General features: G+C 35.8%; 1 protein-coding gene across 1 annotated transcript in view; it reads right to left on the bottom strand.

Moving 5' to 3' along the window:
• Positions 1-1,219: 1,219 nt before the first annotated feature.
• The window catches only part of TERB1 (telomere repeat binding bouquet formation protein 1), a gene marked incomplete at both ends in the record, with an annotated part of 44,204 nt that continues 20,561 nt past the window's right edge, over positions 1,220-24,862 (bottom strand). Inside the window, 9 exons of the mRNA XM_081274643.1 lie at positions 1,220-1,407; positions 5,695-5,760; positions 6,056-6,205; positions 11,836-11,931; positions 12,218-12,282; positions 14,672-15,018; positions 20,049-20,209; positions 21,419-21,544; positions 23,228-23,359. Of these exons, the coding sequence (XP_081130769.1) occupies positions 1,220-1,407; positions 5,695-5,760; positions 6,056-6,205; positions 11,836-11,931; positions 12,218-12,282; positions 14,672-15,018; positions 20,049-20,209; positions 21,419-21,544; positions 23,228-23,359 (1,331 nt within the window). The remainder of the gene's footprint in view (positions 1,408-5,694; positions 5,761-6,055; positions 6,206-11,835; positions 11,932-12,217; positions 12,283-14,671; positions 15,019-20,048; positions 20,210-21,418; positions 21,545-23,227; positions 23,360-24,862) is intronic.

Here is a 24,862-nt window from a genome sequence, read left to right on the forward strand (position 1 = left end):
CTTTTCTTGGAGGAATACCACCTGGTAGGAGGATTCTGCAAACATAACAAATGCAGATTTCAAAGGAGCATTTGACCATTCTCAACATAAACAAAGTAGATGATATCATTAAGGACTGTCAAAGAACAGGCCAGAAAGGACTGATGATGATGATGCCTGCCCCAGCCAATTCATGGTGCTATCATCACTATAAGCTTATGCCTTAGCAAATAAAGATAATCATTATTTGAAAATAAAATTATAATATTAAGAATTGAAACTGCATTAACTATAATCTGAGAGTTGATCATGTAGAACGCCAAGAAGTGTCCAGTTCATAAACCTCACAGGGTCATAGTCAAGCCACATTTCTTAGGGTTTGCACTTCTCTTTGGACACATTTTACAAACAGATGGCCTGTGGTCAGTAACTAAGGTACATAGCACTGTTATGATGCAGCATGTTATCCCATTAGCACAAAGCCTAAAAGATGTACAGGGTCAGAAGGGGAAAGTAATAGATACTTTAAAAAAGCTAAAGCAAAAATACATACACCAAAAGTAAATCCAACTACTCAAAGCAATATATGATTAGTTTTTAGAAGAAACATTTTGGCTACTTGCATGCCTATAATCCCCTCCTGAGGCAGGAGGATTGAAAGTTCAAGGCCTGCTTCAGCAACTTAACAAAGCTCTGTCTCAAAAAAATAAAAAGGGCTAGGGATATGGTTCAGTGATAGAAACCCCTGGGTTCAATCCCTAGTGTCCCCCCTCCCAATTTTTTAAATTAACAAAATGTAAAACATTGATTTAGTGGGTGGGAACCTCAGTTGAACAGCTTGAGAAAACATTCTGAGTTCTAGGGAGGGACACTTTGGCACTGAGCAAAAATACTAAAATCCACATAATGTTCATTGCAGTATAATGTGAAATAATGTTTAAAAGCCAATAACTTCTTTCCTCTGAGCCACGTTCTCTGAGCTTAAGAATTAAGTCATATTCCTACACATATGTTTGACCTTATGGAAGAATTTTATATGACTATGCACAGTGAAAATGTATTTGCTTTAAAAATTATTGTAATAATTTGAAGAGTTCCAGCATCACAAAAACTGTTTAATTAAACTTATACTTGTTTCTACATTCCCTGCCTCATGGGGATTTAGAATAATATTTAACATTTTATCTTTCAAGGCACCATACCTATAGTCTAAACTAAAAATTGACAAAGTCTCTTCCAATCAAGGAGTTGTACACATGGGGCGTTTGATCAGGTTGTGGTATTTTTGAGCAAGGTCTACAGCTGTCCGTCCTTGCTGAAAGGGGAAAGACCACAAAATTGAATTCCAATGATTTCCCATTTTCTTAACTCCATAGAAAAGGTAATTTACTTCTTCTTTAGTAAAGTTTTTACGAATTCTTCTTTTTTCTGTAATTAATGAGAATTGTAGAACATATTAGTACTTGGTGAAAAAAAGGAGTCTTCTTGAAACCCAAATGAATGTGTAATTTACTTATGGATATAAACTAGACTTGAGTATTTCATGCCTGGGATATTCATCATATGAAAATCCACTTCAATTTTCAAAAATCTGAGGGCCTACTATTTTAAGTGCTACTATTGGTACTTCTTCAATTACTATAACAATTTTTTATAATGACACATGTAACATCTTTCCATCAAGAAACAAAAGGTTATAAAACATTTGGTTAATTCAACATTCCTGTAAGGATAGTTAACAGTTTACCTATCTTATAGATGCAGTTTTCCCAAAGGACTCCATAAGTTTATAGAATAGAATATCAATACTTGTTAAATACTAGGTTTGATTGATATTTTTTGAAGAAAAAAATTAAATCCGTTTATTCACAGATGACTTGATTTTTTATAAAACTTATTTCTTTGTTCTAATCAGTTATATACGACAGCAGAACACTCTTCAATTCATTATATACAAATGGAGCAAATTTTTTTTTACTTCTCTGATTGTACCCAAAGTAGGATCACACCATTTGTGCAATCATACACGTACCTAGGGTAATGATGTCCGTCTCATTCCACCATCTTTCCTACTATCTCCATGACCCCTCCTCGCCTCCCCTTTGCCCCATTCAAAATTCCTCCACTCATCCCATGCCCCACTATTATGGATTAGCATCCATTTATCAGAGAAGGTTTGATTAACATTTTTAATTAACATTTTTGGCTCCTCTGCGGTGATGCTCATTGGGCTGTTTCCCTGCCCTTTCAGACAAGGGAGCTGCTCATTGGGGGACTTCTTTGGCTCCACCCACACGACCCAGCCAATCTGCCTCAAGAGCAGGAGGATTGTGGGAGTGGGAGAGGCTTGTGTTTTTGTGAGAGAGGCTTGTGGGAAGCTGGTGGTGGCATTTGGGCTCTGAGGGTTTTTCCTGAGGAGCTGTTTTGTTTGGTGTGTGTGGTTCTAAAAATAAAGTTCTTCTGAAATTTATTTTACAAAACATGTTCACTACCAATATGGGTGCTCAGCTTGATCAAAACTCAAAAAGATAGAAACTTCCTTCACCATTATGTGGCCTGACTATCTGGATTAGGGATACTTTCTAAAACAAAGAATCCATAGTTGGTAAACAAATATCTTCTGGTGATGATTACTAGGAAGCAGTATTCTTCAAACCTAATTCATTAGTAACTCATATAATCATAAGTCATGGAATTATTGTAGGTAGATGCTGGAAAGTAGTTTTTTGTTTTATTTTGCAGTACTGGGGATCAAATCCATAGCCGTGCACACGCTAGGCAATGCTCTATTACTGAGCTACACCCCCAATCCAAGGAGGAGGTTTTATATTTCACCTTGAGGCTGCTATCTGGGAGGCACTGGTATCAAAGTGCTGGGTCATCCTTAGAAATTCTTACCCTTGCAGGACAAGACTGTTGGCCATATATCCACCTTTCTAAGAGCCACTGTTTATACTTTTTAAGACAGAAAAAAGCTGGGTGTGGTGGCACATGCCTGTAATCCCAGCTACTCAGGAAACAGGTAGGATATCACAAGTTCAAGGCCCATCTGGACAATTTAGTGAGACCCTTCTTAAAATAAAAATGGCTAGAGAGGGCTTGGGTTGTAGCTCAGTGGTACAGCACTTGCCTAGCATGTGTGAGGCACTGGATTTAATCCTCAGCACCACATAAAAATAAAAAGTAAAATAAAGGGAATCTAGCTCAGTAGTAGAGCACCCCTGGGTTCAACCCCCATTACTACAAAAAGAAAAAAAAAGAAAATAAAATTTTACCACAGGCTGAGAAATCAATGTAAGTAACAATACTTAATATTATAAATTAAAATGCAAGCTCTATGAAGGCAGAGATTTTTGTTTAGTTTATTCACCACTGCATCCCCAGTGTCTAGAACAGTATCTCAAACATAGTCAGTGATCACTAAATATTTGTTGAGAGTAAAGCTATTTATTTATTTATTTATTTAGAGGCACTAGGGACTGAACTCAGGGGCATTCAACCACTGAGCCACATTCCCAGCACTCTTTTATATTTCTTTTAGAGACAGGGTCTCACTGAGTTGCTTAGCATCTTGCTTTTGCTGAGGCTTGCTTTGAATTTGCAACCCGCCTGCCTCAGGCTCCTGAGCTGCTGGGATTACAGGCGTATACCACAGCACCCAGCTCCCTGTCATTTTTGAAACAGGGTCTCACTAAGTTGCTCAGGCTACTCCTGAACTTGCAATCCTCATGCCTCAGCCCCCCAAGTGCCTGAGATTACAGGCATGTGCCACTACCCACAGTTTAGTGCTCTTATTAGAAATCTAAAACAGCAGACCAACTTATCAACTGGTTTCAGCTAAAGTAAGTCTGACCTACAACACAGATACACAGTATTTATAGTGGAATGTTACAGTATTTAGGATAACTCTGATTAATCAATGTATAATTATATCTCTGCCCATTTCATGAGGGTTTACAGATGATTCTTATTTTGTAAAATTTTTAGTTGTTACATATTTGAAGACATGATTGTTGAAAAACTTACTATTAATTCGCTGATAAGAGATGGGGTTGTGACTCAGTTGTAGAATGCTTGCCTAGCACATGTGAGGCACTGTGGTTGATCCTCAGTACCATGTAAATAAAGTTATTATGTCCATCTACAATTTAAATGTTTATAAATAAGAATAATAATAATAATTTGCTGTTGAGACCTTATCAAGAATAAGATTTTAAAGTGTAAAAAATGTCTTGGGGCTGGGGTTGCTCAGTGGTAGAGTACTATCTAGCACATGTGAGGCACTAAGTTCAATCCTCAGCACCACATAAAAATGAAATAAAGATATTATGTGTCCACCTACAACTAAAAAAATAATTATTAAAAAATGTCTTTATGAATAAAAATACACATATTCTAAGTGTCTACAGAAAATGATTTTAAAAAATGGGCTCTTCTATAGTGCTACTATACTTTGGGGGAGGGGCTCTTAACAACTGAGCCACATCTCTAGCCCTTTTTCTTATTTGAGACAGGGTCTCACTAAGTTGCTAAGGCTGGCCTTGAGTTGTAATTCTCCTACCTTAGCCTCCTAAATTGCTGGGATTACAGTTACGTGCTACCAGGCCCACCTTACTATACTAAATTTTATTTAAATGTATAACTTTTAACTTAATAAAAGGCCCAGATCTATAAGGTAAATTTGAAATTTCTTTTGAGGTTTTGGCATTGAAAATAGCCAAATAAGTGTTATGTGAGGCAAAATGTTACCTAGATGTAAAGTCCAAATGTCTCTGTAATAAATAAGAGTGGTTCTATTGATATTATTAATCTCCACATTACTTTGACTAGTAATGTACTCAACTACTTATTCTTACTCTGCAGGTACTAGCTTCATATGAAAAGAAGAAAATGGCAATGTTTTTAAATCTCTTTGATATATGTTGAATGGTGATAAACCTGAAACATTAACACTAGTTAAAATTTCCATCAATTAACTGTTTAAAGAAGCATTTTGATTTTTAAGTAGGGTAGTAAAGGCTTATGCTATTTGTCTCTCCAGTTTTTTTGGTGGGGAGAGTTCCGAGGATTGAACTCAGGGTCACTCAATCACTGAGCCACATTCCTAGCCCTATTTTGTATTTTGTTTGTAGACAGGGTCTCGCTGAGTTGCTGAGCACCTCACCATTGCTGAGGGTGGCTTTGAACTTGCGATCTTCCTGCCTCAGCCTTCTGAGCTGCTGGATTACAAGCGTGCACCACAGCGCTGGGCTGTCTCTTCAATTCTGATCATTTGAAGTGCTATAATTATGAACAAAAACTTTCTGCAAAGTCTCTAAAGCACCTGTACATAGAGCAATTTTGTTCCTAAAAAAGAAATGTGACCTAAAGGATAGAACAAGGTTTCTGGAGGAAAGGCTTACATTTGAGTCTAAGTTCTGTTATTTACTAACTTATACTATAAGAATTAAAGGAAATAATCTCTATAAAATACCAAATACAGAACAGGTGCTTAATACATGTACATTTCCCCCTTCTCCTTTCCCAGCTGGCAGGCAGTAGGTTAGCAAACACCATTAAAAAGGGAAAAAAGATGTTTTTTTCTTCAGAGATATATAACCCTCATTAGAGCCCATTTAAGAGCCCAACAATGATGAGACTGAGAATAATGACTCAGCTGCTCTCATCTTAGAAATATACAAAATTTAAGTTTATTTAAAAATTAAATATATTCACTTATTTGTCCAGGAGTAGTAGATTCATTATTGAGTTTCTGTCTTCTGCGTGGGGTCAGCAGAATTTCTGAAAAATATAAAAAACATTTAGCATATGTAGAGTTTCAATCTGAGAAATAGCATATTAATCTATTAGTATATTTCCATTTTCTCCCTTCTAGTAGAAATACTTAGGTGGGCCAAGGAAGAAGTTTTAAACCACAAGAGACTATGTCTACTCCCTGGGTACATCTTAAATTACTAGTTGCTTAGACAGATTTTCAACATTATTTTACCATCTAGCTTTTAATATACATACTGCTTTAGATGACACTTTGAAGGTATAGTCATAATTACAGTTTTAAAGCTGCTGGATTAATTACTTTTGTTACAGATAAGTGATTTCCTTAGTTCACTTTTATATCTGTCTTCAGCTTCCACAATGACTTTGTGACGATCACATTGGTATGGGCAAGAGTGCAAGAGCTTGCTAAAATTTCGGCTATTCAGGGGTTTTCCTACTGCTATGCAACCTAAAAGAAAACAAATCAAAGTGATGTACAGATGTTACAAAATATGCACTAACACATCTATGAAAATAAATATCTATATGATTATAACTAAAGTTAAATCAGGAACTATACATATTTCAAGAAACTCCAATTCATGCAAAATAGTAAAGACCACAAATACACTACAATGAAATAAATATTGAGATAGAGGTGTTAACAAACAGTTATACTGATATAGAAAAAGAGCATCTAGTTTGCCAGCTCTGAAGGAAGACATCCAGGAGATGTGATCATTAAGAACAGTTGTCTGTTTTAAACATTTTCTTTCTTACAGAAAATTTTAAACACGAGATTAAAGGGCAGAGTATAATGAACCCTCATGTATTTATCACCCAACTTCAGTAACTATTAAGCCATGGCTAATCACATTTTATCTACACCTCCATCTATTCTACTCTGTCCCCAAGTGCACACTGGAATTTGGATTAAAGTATCATTCCATCTGCAAATACTTCGTTTGCATCCCTCATGAATAAGAGCTCTTTTAAACACACACACAATATCATACTCTAATCAGTATTTAAATCTCATCATTTTTTCTTCCTTGCTTCCCAATCATTTCAAAACTTTTTTAAAAACAACTGGGTTGTTGTGGGCTGGGGATGTGGCTCAAGCAGTAACGCGCTCGTCTGGCATATGCGGGGCACTGGGTTCGATCCTCAGCACCACATAAAAATAAAAAAATAATGATGTTGTGTCCACTGAAAACTGAAAAATAAATATTTAAAAATTCTCTTTCTTCTAAAAACAAAACAAACAAACAAAAAAACCCATAACAACTGGTTGTCTGAATCATAATCTTAAGTCCACCATAACATTTGGTTTGTTTTTTAAGATGCTTTTATTTATGTATTTATTTGTGGTGCTGGGGGTAAAATCTGGAACCTCACTCCTGCTGAACATGTGCTCTACCAATGAGTTGCTTTAATTTACCAGTTCTCTCTTCCTTCTGTGTCATTAGTATCAGTTTCCCAAATGCTAGGATATGCCAGTGCATCCTAGTTGTATCCTTTAAAATGTTCTCATGTACTCTATAAACCAGTAATTAGATATAGATGATTGATCAGATTCAAACATTTGGGTATTTTTGCTAGAATTCCTAACAGGTAGTATTGTGTCCCTCTCTGTAACATACTAAAAGGAACATCTTTTTTTTTATGTTAAGATGGAAATTAGAGTCAAGTCATGTCAGCCACGTCCATCTACTATGAAGTTATCCATTAGCCTGTCACCTAATTGTATTTGTGGCCTATTCCTAAAGGATGAGAAGTTGGAAATGCAGATTTTTGACTGGGGTAGGGGCATTTTGGATATAATAAACATGAACAAAAGCACAAAAGTGTGAAAAAGCATTGTGTGTTCAGAGATTCATAGGTACTCTGATATAGTATAAGAAAAGTGTTGAAGAGAAGATAAAGCTGGGGAAGTTTGCAAAGAAAGACCAAGAAGGGTTTTGAAAGCCCTGCTAAAAATTTTTAACTGTCTTTAAGGTAATGGGGAGGAACTGAAAGATATTTATGAGTAAGGAAGAAGACATGATTTCTTTGTCTTTGGAGAAAGGTCATCTGACCCTCAAAGGATCACTTGAGAAGTTACTTTAATAGTCTAGAAAATAAATTAGGGGATTTTGAAACAAGACAGTTTCAGGAAGAATCAAGACATTTCTAATCTAAATTGGCAGAATTTGATGAATAATGAACTGCTGGGCCAGGCACAGTGGCACATGCCTGTAATCCCTGCAATTCTGGAGGCTGAGGCAAGAGGATCTCAAGTTTAGGGTCAGGGAAGCAACTTGGTGAGACCCTCAGTAACTTAGCAAGATCCCATTTCAAAAAATGAAAATAACTCAGGATGTAGCTCAGTGGTAAGGCACCCCTAGGTTCAATCCCCAGAACTAACTAACTAAATAAATAGTTTATGGGAGTAAAGGAAAATTTTAGAGTAATTCTCAAGTAATTCCGTAATTGAATGGTAAAGTTTGGAATGAGCATAGCATATTTCTGGCACTGAAAGCAAGCAAATATTCAGTACAATTTAGCAAGTGGAAGCAGGACAAAAATCTACACAATTTTGAAAGCCAGGTGGGGGAGCTGATTGTCAGTGAGTTGCAGAGAACTGCTGAGGGTTCTTTAGCATGGTGATAAGATAAAAAACATATATTAAGAAATTAACAGCAATATGGATACTATAGTTGGTGTTTAGAGATATTTGAGAACAAAAGACTGCTAGAAAGTTGCTGAAATAATTTAAGCGTGAAGCCAAAAGTCCCATGTAGGAAAGAATATAGAACCAAATTTGATAGACTTAGAAATTGGCTGGACTGGTGATGAGCTCAGTGGTAGAATGCTTACCTAGCATGTGTGAGGCCCTGTGTTCAAGCCCCAGTACTAGGGGAAAAAAAATCCAGAAATTGGGAAATGAGAAAGAATAGTCATAGATGATTCAAGGGTTATAGTCTGGGAGACCTGAAGAATAGTAACAATATTGACAGAAACTGAGTTGCTGGGGGTAACTTTAAGAGGAAGAAAGATGTTTAGGATACATTAAGCTTGAAGTGGTATGTCCCAGATACAACTCAAAGTGGAAGAATATGCTATAAACCAAGGTAGAAGTTAAAACTTTATTTATTCATTCTTTGTACTGGGGATTGAACTCAGGAGGTGTGTTTAATCACTGAGCCACATCCCCTGCCTTTTTTTTTTTTTTTTTTGAGACAGTGTCTCACTAAGTTGCTTAGGGCCTCACTAATTCACTGTTTGGCCTCAAACTTGTGATCCTGTCTCAGCTACCCAAGTCACAGGAATTACAGGTGTGCACTACTGTATCTGGCTAGAAGTCAAATATCTTTCTTTTCTTTCTTTCTTTTTTTTTTTTTTTTCAGTGCTGGGGATTGAACTCAGAGCCTTGTGCATACAAGGCAAGCATCCTATCAACTGAGCTATATCCCCAGCCCTTAGAAGCCAAATATCTTGACTCAAATTTGAAAATAATCATTAAAGGGCTGGGGACACTAACCACTGGTCATGCATGCCTAATGTGTGCAAGGCCCTGGGGTTACAACATAATATCACACACAAAAATAAAATTAATTAAATATAATTTCTTAAAAAGAAAAATCAGTAAAATGAGACATGATAGAACAAAAGTCATAGAGTTAAGCAAGTATTACAGATCATGCCTTAGGAGAACACCTACAGAATTTTGGCAGTAAGAAAAAAAGCAATAAGAACCAACTTCTGTACATCTTTTATCCTAGTATCTGCCACATAATGTTTGTTGATATGAATAATGGTCACTAGGGAGGAAAACAACCAGGAAAAAATCACTCAAACTAAGGGATGAAGGAAATGGGGTTAATAGTTACAGAGCATTCGCTCCACCAAGTAGATACTTCTGATCAGAGGTTCTTGGTTCATGGTACTCCCAGGCCAAAAGAAATGTTTAACCATTCTGTTAGGTCCCAAACAGCTTCCTAATTACTTGTGTTCTAATGACTTAGCAGCCATTTGAAAAAAATAATACAACTAAATTGAAAGAAAACTATAATTTGTATTTTATTCTTATGAATTACACTTATTATAGACAGCATAACTTCTCAAACACTGGATGGAGTAAATTAATGATTCAATAACTTTCATTCCTTTTTTTTTTTTTAGAGAGGGGGAGGACTTTTTTTTTAACATTTATTTTTCAGTTTTCGGTGGACCCAACATCTTTATTTTATTTTGTGTGGTTCTGAGGATCAAACCCAGTGCCCCCGCATGCCAGGTGAACGTGTTACCACTTGAGCCACATACCCAGCCCTCCACATTGATTTTCATGTGGTGTTTGCTTTTCATGACAACAACCTCTAAAAACCTAGCTTCATATGGTATTATTATACCAGGCATATAAGCATATGCCTATAGTCCAAAAATACGGAGAAAGCTGAAGCAGAAGGATCACTGGAGCCTAGGAGTTTAAGCTCAGCCTGGGCAATATAAAAGATCCTATGGCACACATCTATAATCCTAGCAACTTGATAGGCTAAGGCAAGAGGATCCCAAGTTGGAGGCCATCATGAGCAACTTGGTGACACCCTGTCTCAAAATAAGAAATAAAATTAGGGCTGGGGATGTGGCTCAAGCGGTAGCGCGCTCGCCTGGCATGTGTGCGGCCCGGGTTCGATCCTCAGCACCACATACCAACAAAGATGTTGTGTCCGCTGAGAACTAAAAAATAAATATTAAAAAAATTCTCTCTCTCTCTCCTCTCTCTCTCTTTAAAAAAAAAAGAAATAAAAATTAAAAGGGCTGGGGGTATAACTCAGTGACAGAGTGCTCTTGGATTCAATTCCCAGTTGTGGGGTAGGGCCAGGGAGAGACTTGGCATCCTCTAGAGGAATGTGACACAATCTAATGTTGAAACTATGAACTACCTTGAGTTAGGAGTTCATGAGTTGTCCATCAAATGTTGATTATTGTTATATTTCCCTTATTAAGTCAAAAATATTGTGTAGTACTCTTGTGAGTTCATTACAGAGCTCCAGGGAGCCTGGGTGGAAAATTTTGGAAAAATGTAGCTTTAGACTCCTGAGAAGAAGAAATTTAAAGGAATAGTAGTTAACAATGCGGAGATACTAAAGTAGATAAGAATTTATTTTTTAAAATCACAGGTTTTAGGGGGAAAAAGGTTTCAGATAAGCTTTAACATTTAAAGTTCAGGAGAAAGTAGGAAAAAAGATCCAGGTTTCAGAGAGTTAAGAGGGGAATAAATACTTGAAAGCAGCAAGAGAAGAATCTTGCAATAAATAGTGGAAAGAAAAGTGAGTGGATGAATGCTTTTTAGGGTATAGGGAATCACATGAAGTATTTGGACTTTTTAAGATAAGGGAAAATAAGCATAGTTTAAATGGCCCAAATAAAGTTATTGGATAGAAAGGAAATGACAAGAAAGATTTTATAATTATTAGAGTGGGAAGAAAAGATGATACAGGATTTAGAGTATGGCTAGCCATCAGCATTAGCATAACAGAGGTAAATATCTTCATCTGAAATAGAAGAACAGTGATGTTCTGAGCTGAACCCCAATTTTCTTCATAGAGCAGATGGGCGCAGTAAATGTGAATAAAGAGAAAATACTGGAGTGTGAAGGAAAGAAGGAATGGATAAGTACTGTGGAGCATTTTCAGAAAAATAATAATGGGGCATGGGACAGTAGAAACATTAATGTATTTATTATAAATAAAAATAGGCATTAATTCTTAATATCTATAATGTTTACAACATAATCCAGAATACATACATATTTGCTCTCTGAAGGCAAAACTGTGTTTTGCTCAATCAAGTTAAATTTAAAGATGATATTGTGACAAGACAGTAAAAAAATTATAAAGAGGTATTAACTGCATTGTTTTGTGTAAACAAATGTTGGGAGCTCAGCATGATATAGGTAATAAGAGTATTAATTTAAATGTTTGATGCTCCAGATTGTCATTTATCCAAAGGAAATGAAGTTTAAGTCACAAAGGTAGAACTATTATAAATTCTAGTTATTATTTAATATCATATAATGCTTCAGTTATAAAATAATTACAATTAAAAAATACTTACCTGAACACCTATACTTCAATATTTTGGAACAATTTTCAGTTGCTTGAAAACTGACAACTTCCTTATTTATTATGTCTGAACATAATACAAACGGATCTGTAAAAAATTATAAAATGCATGATTTTTTGATACATGAAAATTTATAAGATTTATTAAATCTCAAGATTTTCATAACTTTATCTCAGTACTATAGAACCAGTCATCTTGGTTGGATTAACAAAAAGATTATGGATGTCAGTAAAAGATTTCTCAGGCATTTACATCAGAAAGGTAAAGGTGTGGCCTATAATTCATAGGGCAGACATACCAATGTAAATTTTTAGCTATATCCATCACCTAAATATCTGTTTTCTTGAAAAACAAGAAACATTTAAAAACATACCTGTTACTGGTATCTGCTGCTTTCTATTTTTTACAGTATGAGTAGGATGTTTAAAAAAACTGTCACTAAAAGAAAATAGATAAGAGATCATTAAAAATAAAGGTAACTGTTTGGTGGACAAATATTTCTGTAAGCAGTGACGTGATTCTGGGTGTTGGGCAAGCAGGAGTATGGAGCCAGGATCTACCAAAATATACTATGCTATGCTCTGGATACTGAATGTCCCCAAAAGTGTATGTGTTAAAAGCTTAGTCTCCAGATTGGCATTATTAGGAGGTGCTATGGATCTTTGAGTAAGGGACTTGTAGAACGTCCTTAGGTCAATTGGTGTGTACCTTTGAAGGAGACTATAGGACCCAAGCCCATCCTCTTTATTTTGTGGCTCATGCGGTGTGGTCTATTCTACCAGGTGATCCCACCATAATATGCTGCCCTTGCCAAAGGACCCAAAGCAATAGGTACTTCATTCCCCTACCATTTTAGATTTTGTAACCTCTAGAACCATGAGCCAAAATAAATCTTTTCTAAGTTAATTGCCTTAGTTATTTTGTAGTAGCAATAAAAAGCTAATACTTCTGCCAAAGTAGGGTCTGCAACAGTCATAGCCTTGTTTTTAGAAATGAAGTTAAACAAGACTTCCTTCAGAGGGCCAACAGTATTGATGTCAGCAGAAACAAAGAAGAATAAGATTATGAAAAGAAGGAAGAAAGGAAGGAGGGTACAAAAGGAGAAAACAAAATTAGCGAGAGTAAAAAAAGGAATAGCAAAGTATATTAAAAATAATCATTTAAGGACCTGCATTTAAAAATTCTGGGGCGGGGATGTTGGGGTTGTGGCTCAGCGGTAGAGCGCTCACTGAGCATGTGGGAGGCCCTGGGTTCGATCCTCAGCACCACATAAAAATAAATAAAAGTATTGATAACTATAACTAAAAAATAAACATTTAAACAAAATTATTCCTGACTGCCAAAACATTTGTGTCAGTGACGAATAAATCCTTAATGAATAAATATAAGTTTTGACTATACTGTCACAATAACAATACCAAAAAGGTCAAGAGTAGATAGAAGACAGATGAAGCAAGAGTACCACTATAATATCTATCACATGTATTTGTAGAAAGTACTACACAGGAGGGGAAGTGTAAACATTAATAACTCAGCTGACATTAATATTATAGCATTAATAACACAGAAACACAGTCAACCCTAAAGGAAGAAGAAGGGTATGGGTAGAAGGTTTGGGCCAGAGGGCAAGAATTGGCCTCAAAACATATCTCACTGCTTTGAAATTCCACATCCTAAAAAATCAAATTAAAACTAACATTGGCTGTGGCTCAGTATGAAACACCTTTTGGTTCAATCCCTGATACCAAAAACAAAAAAACAAAAATAAAACTAACATCAAGAGTAGTTTTTTTGTTAGTTTGCTTTCGTTTTTTGGTACTGAGGCTTGAACCAAGGGGCACTTTACCAGGGAGCTACTTCGCTAACCCCTATTTATTTATTCATTTATTTTTGTTTTTGGTACCACGTACTGAACCCAGGGGACTTAACCAATGAGCCACATTCCCAGCCCCTTTTTATTTTTTATTCAGAGACAGGGTCTCATTAAGTTGCTTAGGGCCTCAATAAATTGCTGAGGCTGGCTTTGAACTTGGAATTATCCTGCCTTAGCCTCCCAAGTTGCTGGGATTAAGGTATGTGCCACTGCACCTGGCTCTTTTTAATTTTTATTGAGACAGGAGCTCAGTAAATTGCTGAGGCTGGCCTCAAACTTGTGACTCTCCTGCCTCAGCCTCCAGAGTCACTGAGATTATAGGCATGTGCCACCATGCCCAAAGGGAGTGGTTATGGTGTAATTCATCTTCCTGATACTTGTTTTATCCTGCAACCTGCCCAGACCACAACTTCTTCATCTTCTTAAGCACAGAAACCATCAGAATTGGACCATACAAAAGGGTTTAAGAAGAAAAGCTACAATTCTAGGCTAAACTTTGAGGGAGAAAGGGTATGTATTGGAAATGAAGTATGGGAAACAAAAGGGCAATGCCAAACTAGATTTTCACCACAGCCTATTCCCTTTATCATACTGTTACAAACTGGTTTTTTTTTTGCCACATTGCCAGCAGATATGCTTGCACTAATACTTTGAGTAAATTGCCTCATTTAGGTTTTCTTTTATTAGTATACTTTCTAAAATTTCAATCTGATTATGTCACTCAATTGCTCCTAATACCTTATCAGTTAAAATCAAAAATCTTGAGTATGACATGCAAGGTGCTACATGAATTGGCCCACCTCCTCATCCAATCTCTTTTGCCAAAATTTCCTGTTTTAGGATCCTCCCAAGACCATGTTTTCTCATTTGTATATCCCCAATATTTAACAGTGTGGCATAGAGTAGCACATAATAAATGTCGGCTGAATAAATGTTACAATTATTAAACTATACCTTGATTGAGAAATAGAATTCTTTTTGTCAAAAGTCATTTCTTCACATATGTTTTGATTGCAGCTTGAATTAGCTTTACATAAAGTCTTATTTTGCCAACTTTCCCTATAGCAAGCATTAACTGGATTAGTATTCTTTAAGAGTGTCTTCATTTGGTCATCATTTGCACAAGGTTTAGACATCACTCCACAGGATTTATAACTCTGGAGCTGTCTAGACTGGCTTTTATTCATATCTTCTGCTTTGGTGCCTCCAATCTTATCTGCATGGAGATGTTTCAATGTATTCTGAATATTTATGTTCATAGATGAAATATTACTCTTATACTTTCCTCCTGGTATTTTTTCCTATAATGTAAAAATGACAAGAGTTTTTAAATAATCAATTTTTATAATCCACTTTACATTTCCTTTAAATAATATAGAGAAAGTTCAGAATTGTCAATAGAACATATATGATAAAAGGAACAATTAATATTAGGAGAAAAAAGGAATTTTTTTTCAATAAATGATGTTAAGACAACTGGGGAGACATCTGGGAAAAATATAGATATCTGACAGTCTACATAAAAATAAGGTAAAAATGAACTTTTAAATTTAAAAAATAAAATCATGTATGTTCTAAAAGAAACTATGATATTTCAATATTATTAAGGGGTGAAGATCTTTCCCAGCACCATACAAAATCAATAAATCATAACACAAGAAAACTAATATGCTTATCACATAATTTATTTTATCAATACTGAAGATTGAACACTCAGGGCCTCACAACTGGTAGGTAAGTGTTCTGCCTCTTAGCTACATCCCCAAACCTTTTTAAAATTTGAGACAGAGTCTTATTAAGTTGCTGAGGCTGGTCTGGAACTTGAGATCCTCTTGTCTCAGTCTCCCAAGTAACTGAGATCACAGGCATGTGCCACCACACCTGGCATCATTAAAGAAAATTTTTTTGAAAGCTCTCTCAGAACCATGAACAATGAGGAGTGAGGGAGTCACAAAGGAAAAAAGGCCAGAAGTAAAACCATGGCAATCAAATTTTTTCTTGATACTGGAGCCTCAGCCTTGGAGCCATTAGGATAAATAGGTGTGTGCTAGTATGTCCCACCCAATGGCAATCAAAAACCAGGAAATAATATTGGTCAAACTATTATAATGAAATATTAAAAATCAATGGTAGTATAGAAAAGTAGGTAAATGGTATATAGGGAAGCAGCAAAGATGAGACTTGAATATAAACTATGACAAGATCATGGAGAATCCTAAGAGGAGAATCTGCAAAGATGGTTTAGCATCACTGAAATTAAATGAAACTGGACTGGGGTTGTAGCTCAGCGGTAGAGGGCTAACCTAGCATGTGCGAGGCCTTGGGTTCGATTCGCAGCACCACATAAAAATAAATAAAATAAAGCTGTTATATCCAACTATAACTAAAAAATAAATATTTTATAAAAAGAAACTGGATTTGAATCCTGCCCCAGAATAAAACACAATAAAATGAAATAGCAAAGTAGGGAAAAGAAATGAACAGATAGTTCATAGGATAGGAAACATGTATCTCCTAAACACATGAAAAAATTCTCCATCCCACTTGTAATGATAAATTAATATTAAAGCTACATTCAGGTATCTTCCTCATCTAGTAAAGATTAAAAGAGTATGGAGAGGGCTGGGGATGTGGCTCAAGCGGTAGCGCGCTTGCCTGACATGCGTGCGGCCCGGGTTCAATCCTCAGCACCACATACAAACAAAGATTCTGTGTCTGCCGATAACTAAAAAATAAATATTAAAATTCTCTCTCTCTGTCTCTCTCTTTAAAAAAAAGAGTATGGAGAAACATACTCATGAACACTACTGGTAAGAGTATTAACTGTTATAACTTCTATGAAGAAATAATCTGACAAAAATTTTCGTAATAAAAATTGCCTATTTGTACAAAAAATTCTATAGATTACTTTTACACATGTATGTTATGTTATTAACTACAACAATATTTGTAATAGCTAAAAGTTGGAAAGAACCTTAATATGTCAGAAGAACTGCCAGTAAATCTATTCAACAGAATATAAAATAACAGATTTCTAAAGAAAGATGAATTGAACACCTATATTTGATTGTGAACCTCTTAAAAAACCATTAAAACAACAATTTTTATAAAGGCATAAACCCACAAGAGCAAGGAGCAATGGAAGAAGAAATAAAGGCAACAAAAATATCAAGACTAGCTGGGCATTATATGCCAGTAATACCAGTAGCTTGGGAGGCTAAGGCAGGAGGATCTGGAATCCAAAGCCAGCCTCAGCAAAAGTGATGTGCTAAGCAACTCAGTGAGACCTTGTCTCTAAATAAAATACAAAATAGGACTGGGGATGTGGCCCAGTGGTCGAGTGCCTCTGAGTTCAATCCCTGGTCATCCCATCCAAAAAAAATTCAAAACTAGAAAGCAAATACTTAAGTGACAATCTACTCAGCAAATCTGGTAAAGCTGAATCCACAGTTGATAAAGGGAAAATCCAAGAAACTAAGATAAACCACCAAACCCTCAAAAGACTTATGAATTATAACTACCAAGAAACTCTACAAGGTGGGATGTGAAGGCAGGTTAAAACAAGAGTGGAGCTGGGTGTGGTTCTGCCTGTGATTTCAGTGAGTTGGGGGTGAGGACTAAGGCAAATGGATAATCTGAGGTCAGCCTCAGCAATTTAGGGAGATTCTCAGAAACTTACCAAAACCCTGAGTCAAAGTAAAAAGTAAAAAGGACTAGGGATGCAGAACAATGGTAACGCCTCCCTGGGTTCAATGCCCAGTATCCACCCATACACACATACATACATATGCACATACATAATTATAAAAATAAAATAAGATTGGATGAAAGTCTTTAAAAAGCAGCTGGGCCAGGCATGGTGGTAAATGCCTGTAATCCTAGTGATAGTGACTTGAGAGGATGAGACAGAAGGACCACAAGTTGGAGGCCAGCATCAGCAACTTAAGCCCTAAGCAACTTAGCAAAACCCTACCTCAAAAAAAAAATTAATAAAAAGAGCTGTAGGTATAGTTCAGTGGTAAAGCACCCCTGGGTTCAATCAAGCAGGTAAAGAGCAGTTTTTTGGGGAACTATTGATCCTAACTCCTAACAGGGGGTCATCCTTCTTCTGCTTCTTTCCCAAGGCTGGCAGTCTAGTCAGGGGGCTAAAACTTAATCTCTGCACTGAAGGGCACTAAGCAAAGCTGAAGGCAAAATGCTAGTCAAGAATTAAGACTCAGTAAATATTACATACTGTATAATAGGACACCCACACTCTCTTCTTCCATTTTGACTCCAAAATACTTACTGTCAATCTCTAGGCAGGAGATTGGGCACTGGAGGTTCTCCAAAAACAAATAACAATGAAATAGACTCACTGAATGAATCCTCAATCAACATACTTTTAAGAAGACTTTTAGTATCTTACTCTTAAATATAAGCCACAACCTAAAACCACCAGAAATACAAATAAAAATGCCAATTGAAGGAGAAAAAGAAATCTTTAAAAATGAAAACTATCCTTAATATAGCTAAGAAAAATCTGGCAATTTAAACGAAGACTTAAATCCATGATTCTTTAAAGGAAATAAAAAAGAAACTTTGGTAATTAAAAATATAACAGAAGTAAAAACTCTAATAGGTTAATTTAGAAAATAAGTGTGAGAACTTTTCCCAGATACACAACAAAAAGATAAAGTGAGGGAAAATAAGAGAAATGACAAGGAAAACCAATTTGCAAGTCCAACTGCTTCAAAAAAGAAGTTTAAAGAAAATGGAAGGAAGTACATAGCATCACAGACCAATGTAAAATTTTCCCTCATATTAAAGAACATAATTCTCCATATTAAAAGATCCCACTAAGTATATAGCATAACAGATGAGATTGATAACCATTTTTAAAATATTTTTAGTTGTAGTTGGACATAACAATTTTATTTATTTACTTATTTATTTTACTGAGGATCGAACCCAGTGCCTCACACAAGCAGTCTACCACTGAGCCACTTTTGCACAACATATCACTCATGCTTATGGTGATGCCAGTGTAAATAAATCTCTGTACTACTAGTTATATAAAAACAAAAGTACATAATATTTGATAACAATGTTGCTGGTTTATATATTTATTTATCATACTTTTTAATCATTATTTTAGAATGTTATTCCTTCTACTTAAAAAAAAAAAAGGTCAGACATGGTGGCTCACACCTGTAATCCCAGGTACTTGGGAGGCTGAGGCATTAAAAATGGTAAAAGAGAGGCCAGCCTGGACAATATAGTGTGACCCCGTCTCAAAAATTACAAAAAAACCCCACACAAATCTTGTATTTTTTTTTTTAATAATACTGGAGATTGAACTCAGGGGCTCTCTACCACTGAGAGACATTCCCATCCCTTTTTATTTTTTATTCTGATACACAATAAAAAATTCTATGTTACCCAGGCTATTCTCCATCTTGTAATCCTCCTGCCTCAGCCTCCTGAGTTGCCAGGATTACAGACATGGTATCACCACACCTAGTAAAAACAAGTTTACTATAAAACAATGTGCTCTTTTAGGCTGGCAGCAACCCCACACAAACTCAAGCTTATTGCATCTCTTGACTGCATCAAGAAATCATGTTGAGTGAATGACCTACACCATCTCAGTTTCTGTAATTATACTCTATGATGTTCACACAATGCTGACACTGCCTAACTACACATTTTTCAAAACATATCCCTGTGAAGGTACATTGTGTGTGTATGTGAATGGGGGTAAATATTTGACTGATTTTTTTTTCTTTCTCAAACTCCTATAATTCAGATGTTAGATTTGTTGCCTTTCTTCAATATCTCTTAACTTTTAGTCATCATTTCTGCTTTTTTTTTTTTTTTTTTTTTTGGTATCAAGGACTGAATCCAGGGGACTTGACTTTACTAAGCTACATCCCTAGTCCTTATTTTATCTTGAGACAGGTTCTAAGTTGCCAACAGTGGCCTCAAACTTGTGATCCTTCTTTCTCAGCCTCACAAGTTGTTGGGATTACAGGCATATGCTAAGGCACCTTGTATCATTTCTACTTTTTAAAAATATCTTTTGTTCTGTATCCAAGGATGATTCCTCAATTATTACTATTAATTTTTTTTTTGGTGGTGCTGCAAATTGAACCCAGGGCTTTGTGCATATAAGGCAGGCACTCTACCAAATGAGCTATATCCCAAATCCCCTACTATTAAATTTTACATTTAAAGTTATTAAAATATTTTTTAGACTTGGGAAGAAAAAAAATTTTTACTTTCCAACTCTGTTAAAAAATATTTGGAAAAACTTCTATATTCTTGGAAACAAAAAAAAAAAAAATCCAACCTCATTTCCTTCTCTTTCAAGCTGTTCTATTCTGTATAGAATTTCCTTTGCTCTCTTCCAGTGCTCTTCAAGATTCTTCTCTTTCACATTTATGTCCTTTAATTGTTCTGCTTCATCTCCATCAAAAGAATACTCTCCTAGACTTAGAGATAATTTCTCAGCTTCATAATAATGGGGGGAAAATGATGAATTTATCCATTACCAGTAACTGCAACACTTAAAGGATAGATAACCACCTGCCCCATCCCACCCCTTCTGTAAATTTTGTCCATTCAGACTACTGTAGGTACTCAACCGGTACTGAAAATAAATATAAGAGTGTCTGGCAGAGGCCCAGAACTCAAACGGTCATAAATTAAACATAATTCTTCAGAATTACAGGAAAAAGAAGAACATGAAAATGTTATTCCAGGTACAATAAATACCTACTGGTTTTAAAGTAGTTTTTTTTAGTACTGGAGATCGAACCCAGGGTCCCATATAGGCTAAGCACATTACTAAGTAAGCTACCTCTCCAATCCCCAACTAGTTACTTTTAAAACAGTGTTCACGATGTTGTTCCTTCATATAAACTTTCATATAAATCCTTTCTTCACATCTTATACACAGTTTTTCTTCTACAAGGACAATAATCCTTATCATGGCTATTGGCTTCTATGCTCCAGCCACATGGTCATCAATTCCTTCAACATACTAGCTTCCCTCCTACCACAGGGCCTGTGTGCCTGTTGCTTGGGATGAGAGACTTGCCCATAACAAATTCCCTTCTTTTTTTACCTAATTAACTCTAGATAATCAGATCTCAGATGAAGAATCACCTTCTCCAAAGCCTTTCTGCTTCAAGTCCTGGTCAGATTTCTTTCTTAAAGGCTATCAAATATCTGCTGTCCACCCCTTCATAACCCTATGTCACTTTATAGTAATATATAATCCCATTGGATAGATTATTCAATTACTGTCTATTCCTCTAATTAAGTTCTATGAGTACAAGGTTATATATTTTCTTATACTGTATCCCTAATATCTATCACATAATAGAAACTCAAAAATATTTTTTAAAATAAATGAATGTAATTTTTATTAGGACTTAAGTGATAATCACACTAGTTTCTTAAATTTAAGTCCCACAAACTAAATTTGTTATGTTATATAAAGTAAGTGAATTATGTCTATTACTGCTCTCTCTCTGTTCTCTTACATATAGGTTTGTATATGCTGAAAATGCCTTGGTTATCACAACCAAATTATATACTCTGCTTTGCAAGTACAAGAGGAACCTGGAAGCTAATAGGGCTTGGCTTATTAAAGCATGTACAACTCCCCCTTTATAAACTTTGGTTGGTACCCTCTTATAGCAATAGTAAACTTACTAATTTTTTTGCAGTTGTGAAGTACAAAAGTGGCAGCTTTGTTTAGTTCCTCATTCTGAGATTCTGTTAAGGCTTGTATCATGAGTGGAAGCCCATTGTTTTTAAAAAGGTCATACTGATTTTCCTCTGGAAAATATATTAAAAATTAAAACAAGACAATTATTTTATCAAAAAACTAAATGCACAGGTCATAATCCTCCTTTTTTCCTTCTTTTGGTATCAGGGATTGAACCCAGGGTTGCTTAACCACTGAGCCACATTCCTAGCCGCCACCCCACCTTTATTACATTTGGAGGTAGGGTATCATTAAGTTTCTCAGGGGCTCACTAAATTGTTGAGGCTGGCTTTGAACTTGTGACCCTTCTGCCTTAACCTCCCAAGCTGCTGTGATTACAGGTGTGTGCCAAAATAGTTACAATTTTTAAAAGTAGATTAAAATCCAATTTTAAAAGTATTTTCAATTTAGGAAATAATTCGCTTATACAAAAAGCCTGACTCATGAGTGATGATTTCTGAAATGCGGCCACAGAGTAGTATCATACCTCAGAAAAGTAAACTGTCTTCACTTTGGATTAAAGAAAAGTAGAGTTGATACTAATTACATATAGGCTAAGAGAAAGAATAGAGAAATGGATAGAGTAGAAGAATGAGTAGAAAAAGCAAGAGGAGAAAAAGAGAGAAGAGTAGAAAAGTGGAAAGGGGTAAGAGGAGGAAGATTTGAAGACAGTGAAAGAAATAGAAGTGGATAGGGTTGGAAAGAAAGAATAGATTGGAGAGAGGATATTAATAATAGGATGAAAGTGCATAAAGGGAGGAAAATGGAAGGGGAAGAAGAAAGGGAATAGACAGGATAGAGTAACAGGTAGCAGAAGAAGAACCTGCAAAGGTTTTCAACAAGTAATATAGGATCAAATTTGTGCAGCAATGTGAAAAGGGGACTGAAAATAGAGTTAGGGAAACTAGGTGTGGTATGCAGGCCTATAATCCCAGCTAACCCAGAGACTAAGGCAATAGGATCAAGTTCAAGGTGAGCCTGGGAAATTTAGCAAGACCCTATCTCAAAATAAAAAAATTAAAAGGGCTGGGGATATAGCTCAGTGGTACAGCGACTGGCATCAATCTCCAGTACTTAAAAAAAAAAAAGAAGAAGAAGAAAAGGAGCATAGGGAGGTAGCTACTGTGTGAAAGATGTTGAAGAGGTGCAGTCCTAAATTAGGAGGGTAGCACTACTGGCGATATACAGAAAGAGATAAGAAGGGGAAAGAAAAGTAGAACCACAGGTCTCGGTGAATGACTGAATATAATGTCTGAAGGAAGATGAAGAACTAAAATGATTAGAGATCTTAATGACTGGGAGAAAGGCAATAATTTGTTTATTTGCCATATTCATATTTGTGGATTGAACCCAGGACTTTGTGCATGCTAGGCAAGCATTCTATCACCAAGGTAGATCCCAGTCCCTTTTATTTTTAGTTTGAGACAGGGCCTCATTAAGTTGCTCAGATGCCTCAACCTCCTGGAATTATAAGCCTATACCACCACCACACTCAGCAAAAGGTAATATTTTAAGCTTTTCCTATGACTGGGGGGGGGGAAACACCAGTGTATTTCCACTATTTTAATAGCACACTAGGCTAGGGATGTGGCTCAAGCGGTAGCGCGCTCGCCTGGCATGCGTGCGGCCCGGGTTCAATCTTCAGAACCACATACAAACAAAGATGTTGTGTCTGCTGAAAACTAAAAAATAAATATTAAAAAATTCTCTCTCTCTCTCTCAAAAAAAAAATAGCACACTAATTCAATACTTACCACAATACTCTGTGCAATGACCAAGAGCAAGTATAATGCTAAATTTTTCTCCTGAATCCAGACTTTCATTAGACAGTAATGTCAAAAGTTTGGAAACGATGTGGTATTTGGATAGTACTACTCCAAAAGCAGCTATTAGTATAAAATAGAGAAAAAAAAGTAAGTACAAACTTAAAACTTAGAAATATGCATATGATACTTCTTTTTACATATGCTATGTTTTGAAGAGCTTATCCAGGAAGAAATATTGTATCTATACAATATCTAAAATATATATAAACATCTAATATATGTATAAATTTAGTTATACATATACATATATCATATGTATATGTATAACTGAATTCACTGTAATAAGATGATGATTTGCTGTAATAGTCTTCATTAATTCTTCTAAAGCAAATTTTTTGAAGAATGGTTTCTTCTTAATTATTCTGCATAATGTTGCATGTACATTCTGCTTTCCTAAAAGCTGAATATGCCCACTGTCACCTGACATATCGCTTCTTGTGTTCATTGGACAATAAAGACAATCTCATCTAATCCTATCCTAACATTGAAATATTCTCTTAACTGACCAAAGTTCTAGTGATGTTAATAATGTAATAAAGCATATGTGAACCTGTACTGAAGAAATGACAAAATTCAAAAGTCTACTTAAGTTATACTTCTCTCATGGGAATTTTAATAAGGTTCACCCAGAGTCTAACAACACTGGTATAGACAAAAATGCTGGGAATTCCTTAAGGGACTATATTTTAATCCTTTTATCTCTTTGGAGCTCAACATATACAGGCATTCAATAACTTCTTTTTAAAAGACCATCTACATTTTTTTGGTTCTCATTGAATGACAATAGAGTTTCTTACTACAAAGCTATACAGAAATCATTCCTCAGTGGGTTTTGTGTGTGTGTTTGGTACTGGGAATTGAATTGTGGGGTGGTCTATCACTGAGTTATACCCTTATCCTTTTTTATTTTGAGACAGTGTCTTACTAAGTTGCTGAGGCTGGCTTCAAAATTGCAATTCTCTTGCCTCAGCCTTATGAGTAGCTGGGATTACAGGCTTGTGCTACCACACCTAGCAATGCCTTGCTGTCTGTACAAATGAGAAGCAGTCATGTGTACAAGTCTGGCTCTTCTACTAGCTATGGAGTGTTGGGTAAGTCAGGCCAAATATTCATTAGAAAAAGGCATTCTTAATTCTTTATACAATTCTTAAAAATCTATAAATTGGGGGGCTGGGGTTGTGGCTCAGTGTAGAGCGCCTGCCTAACATGTGTGAGGCACTGGTTCAATTCTCAGCACCACATATAAATAAATAAAGGTCCATCAACAGGACTGGGGATGTGGCTCAAGCGGTAGCACGCTCGCCTGGCATGCGTGTGGCCCGGGTTCGATCCTCAGCACCACATACGAACAAAGATGTCGTATCTGCCGAAAAACTAAAAAATAAATATTAAAAAATTCTCTCTCTCTCTCTCTCTCTTAAAAAAAAAAAGGTCCATCAACAATAAAATATTTTTTAAAAAACTATAAATTGGGTTTTCCATTCCTTATGTCACAAAAATGGCCCTTGATTTCTCATCTAAAATATTTAATGCTAATTTTTTTCAGTGAAATAAAGGTTTAGG

The sequence above is a fragment of the Spermophilus citellus genome (genome assembly GCF_964194105.1).
Source record: "Spermophilus citellus genome assembly, chromosome: 18".
Classification (NCBI taxonomy): domain Eukaryota; kingdom Metazoa; phylum Chordata; class Mammalia; order Rodentia; family Sciuridae; genus Spermophilus; species Spermophilus citellus.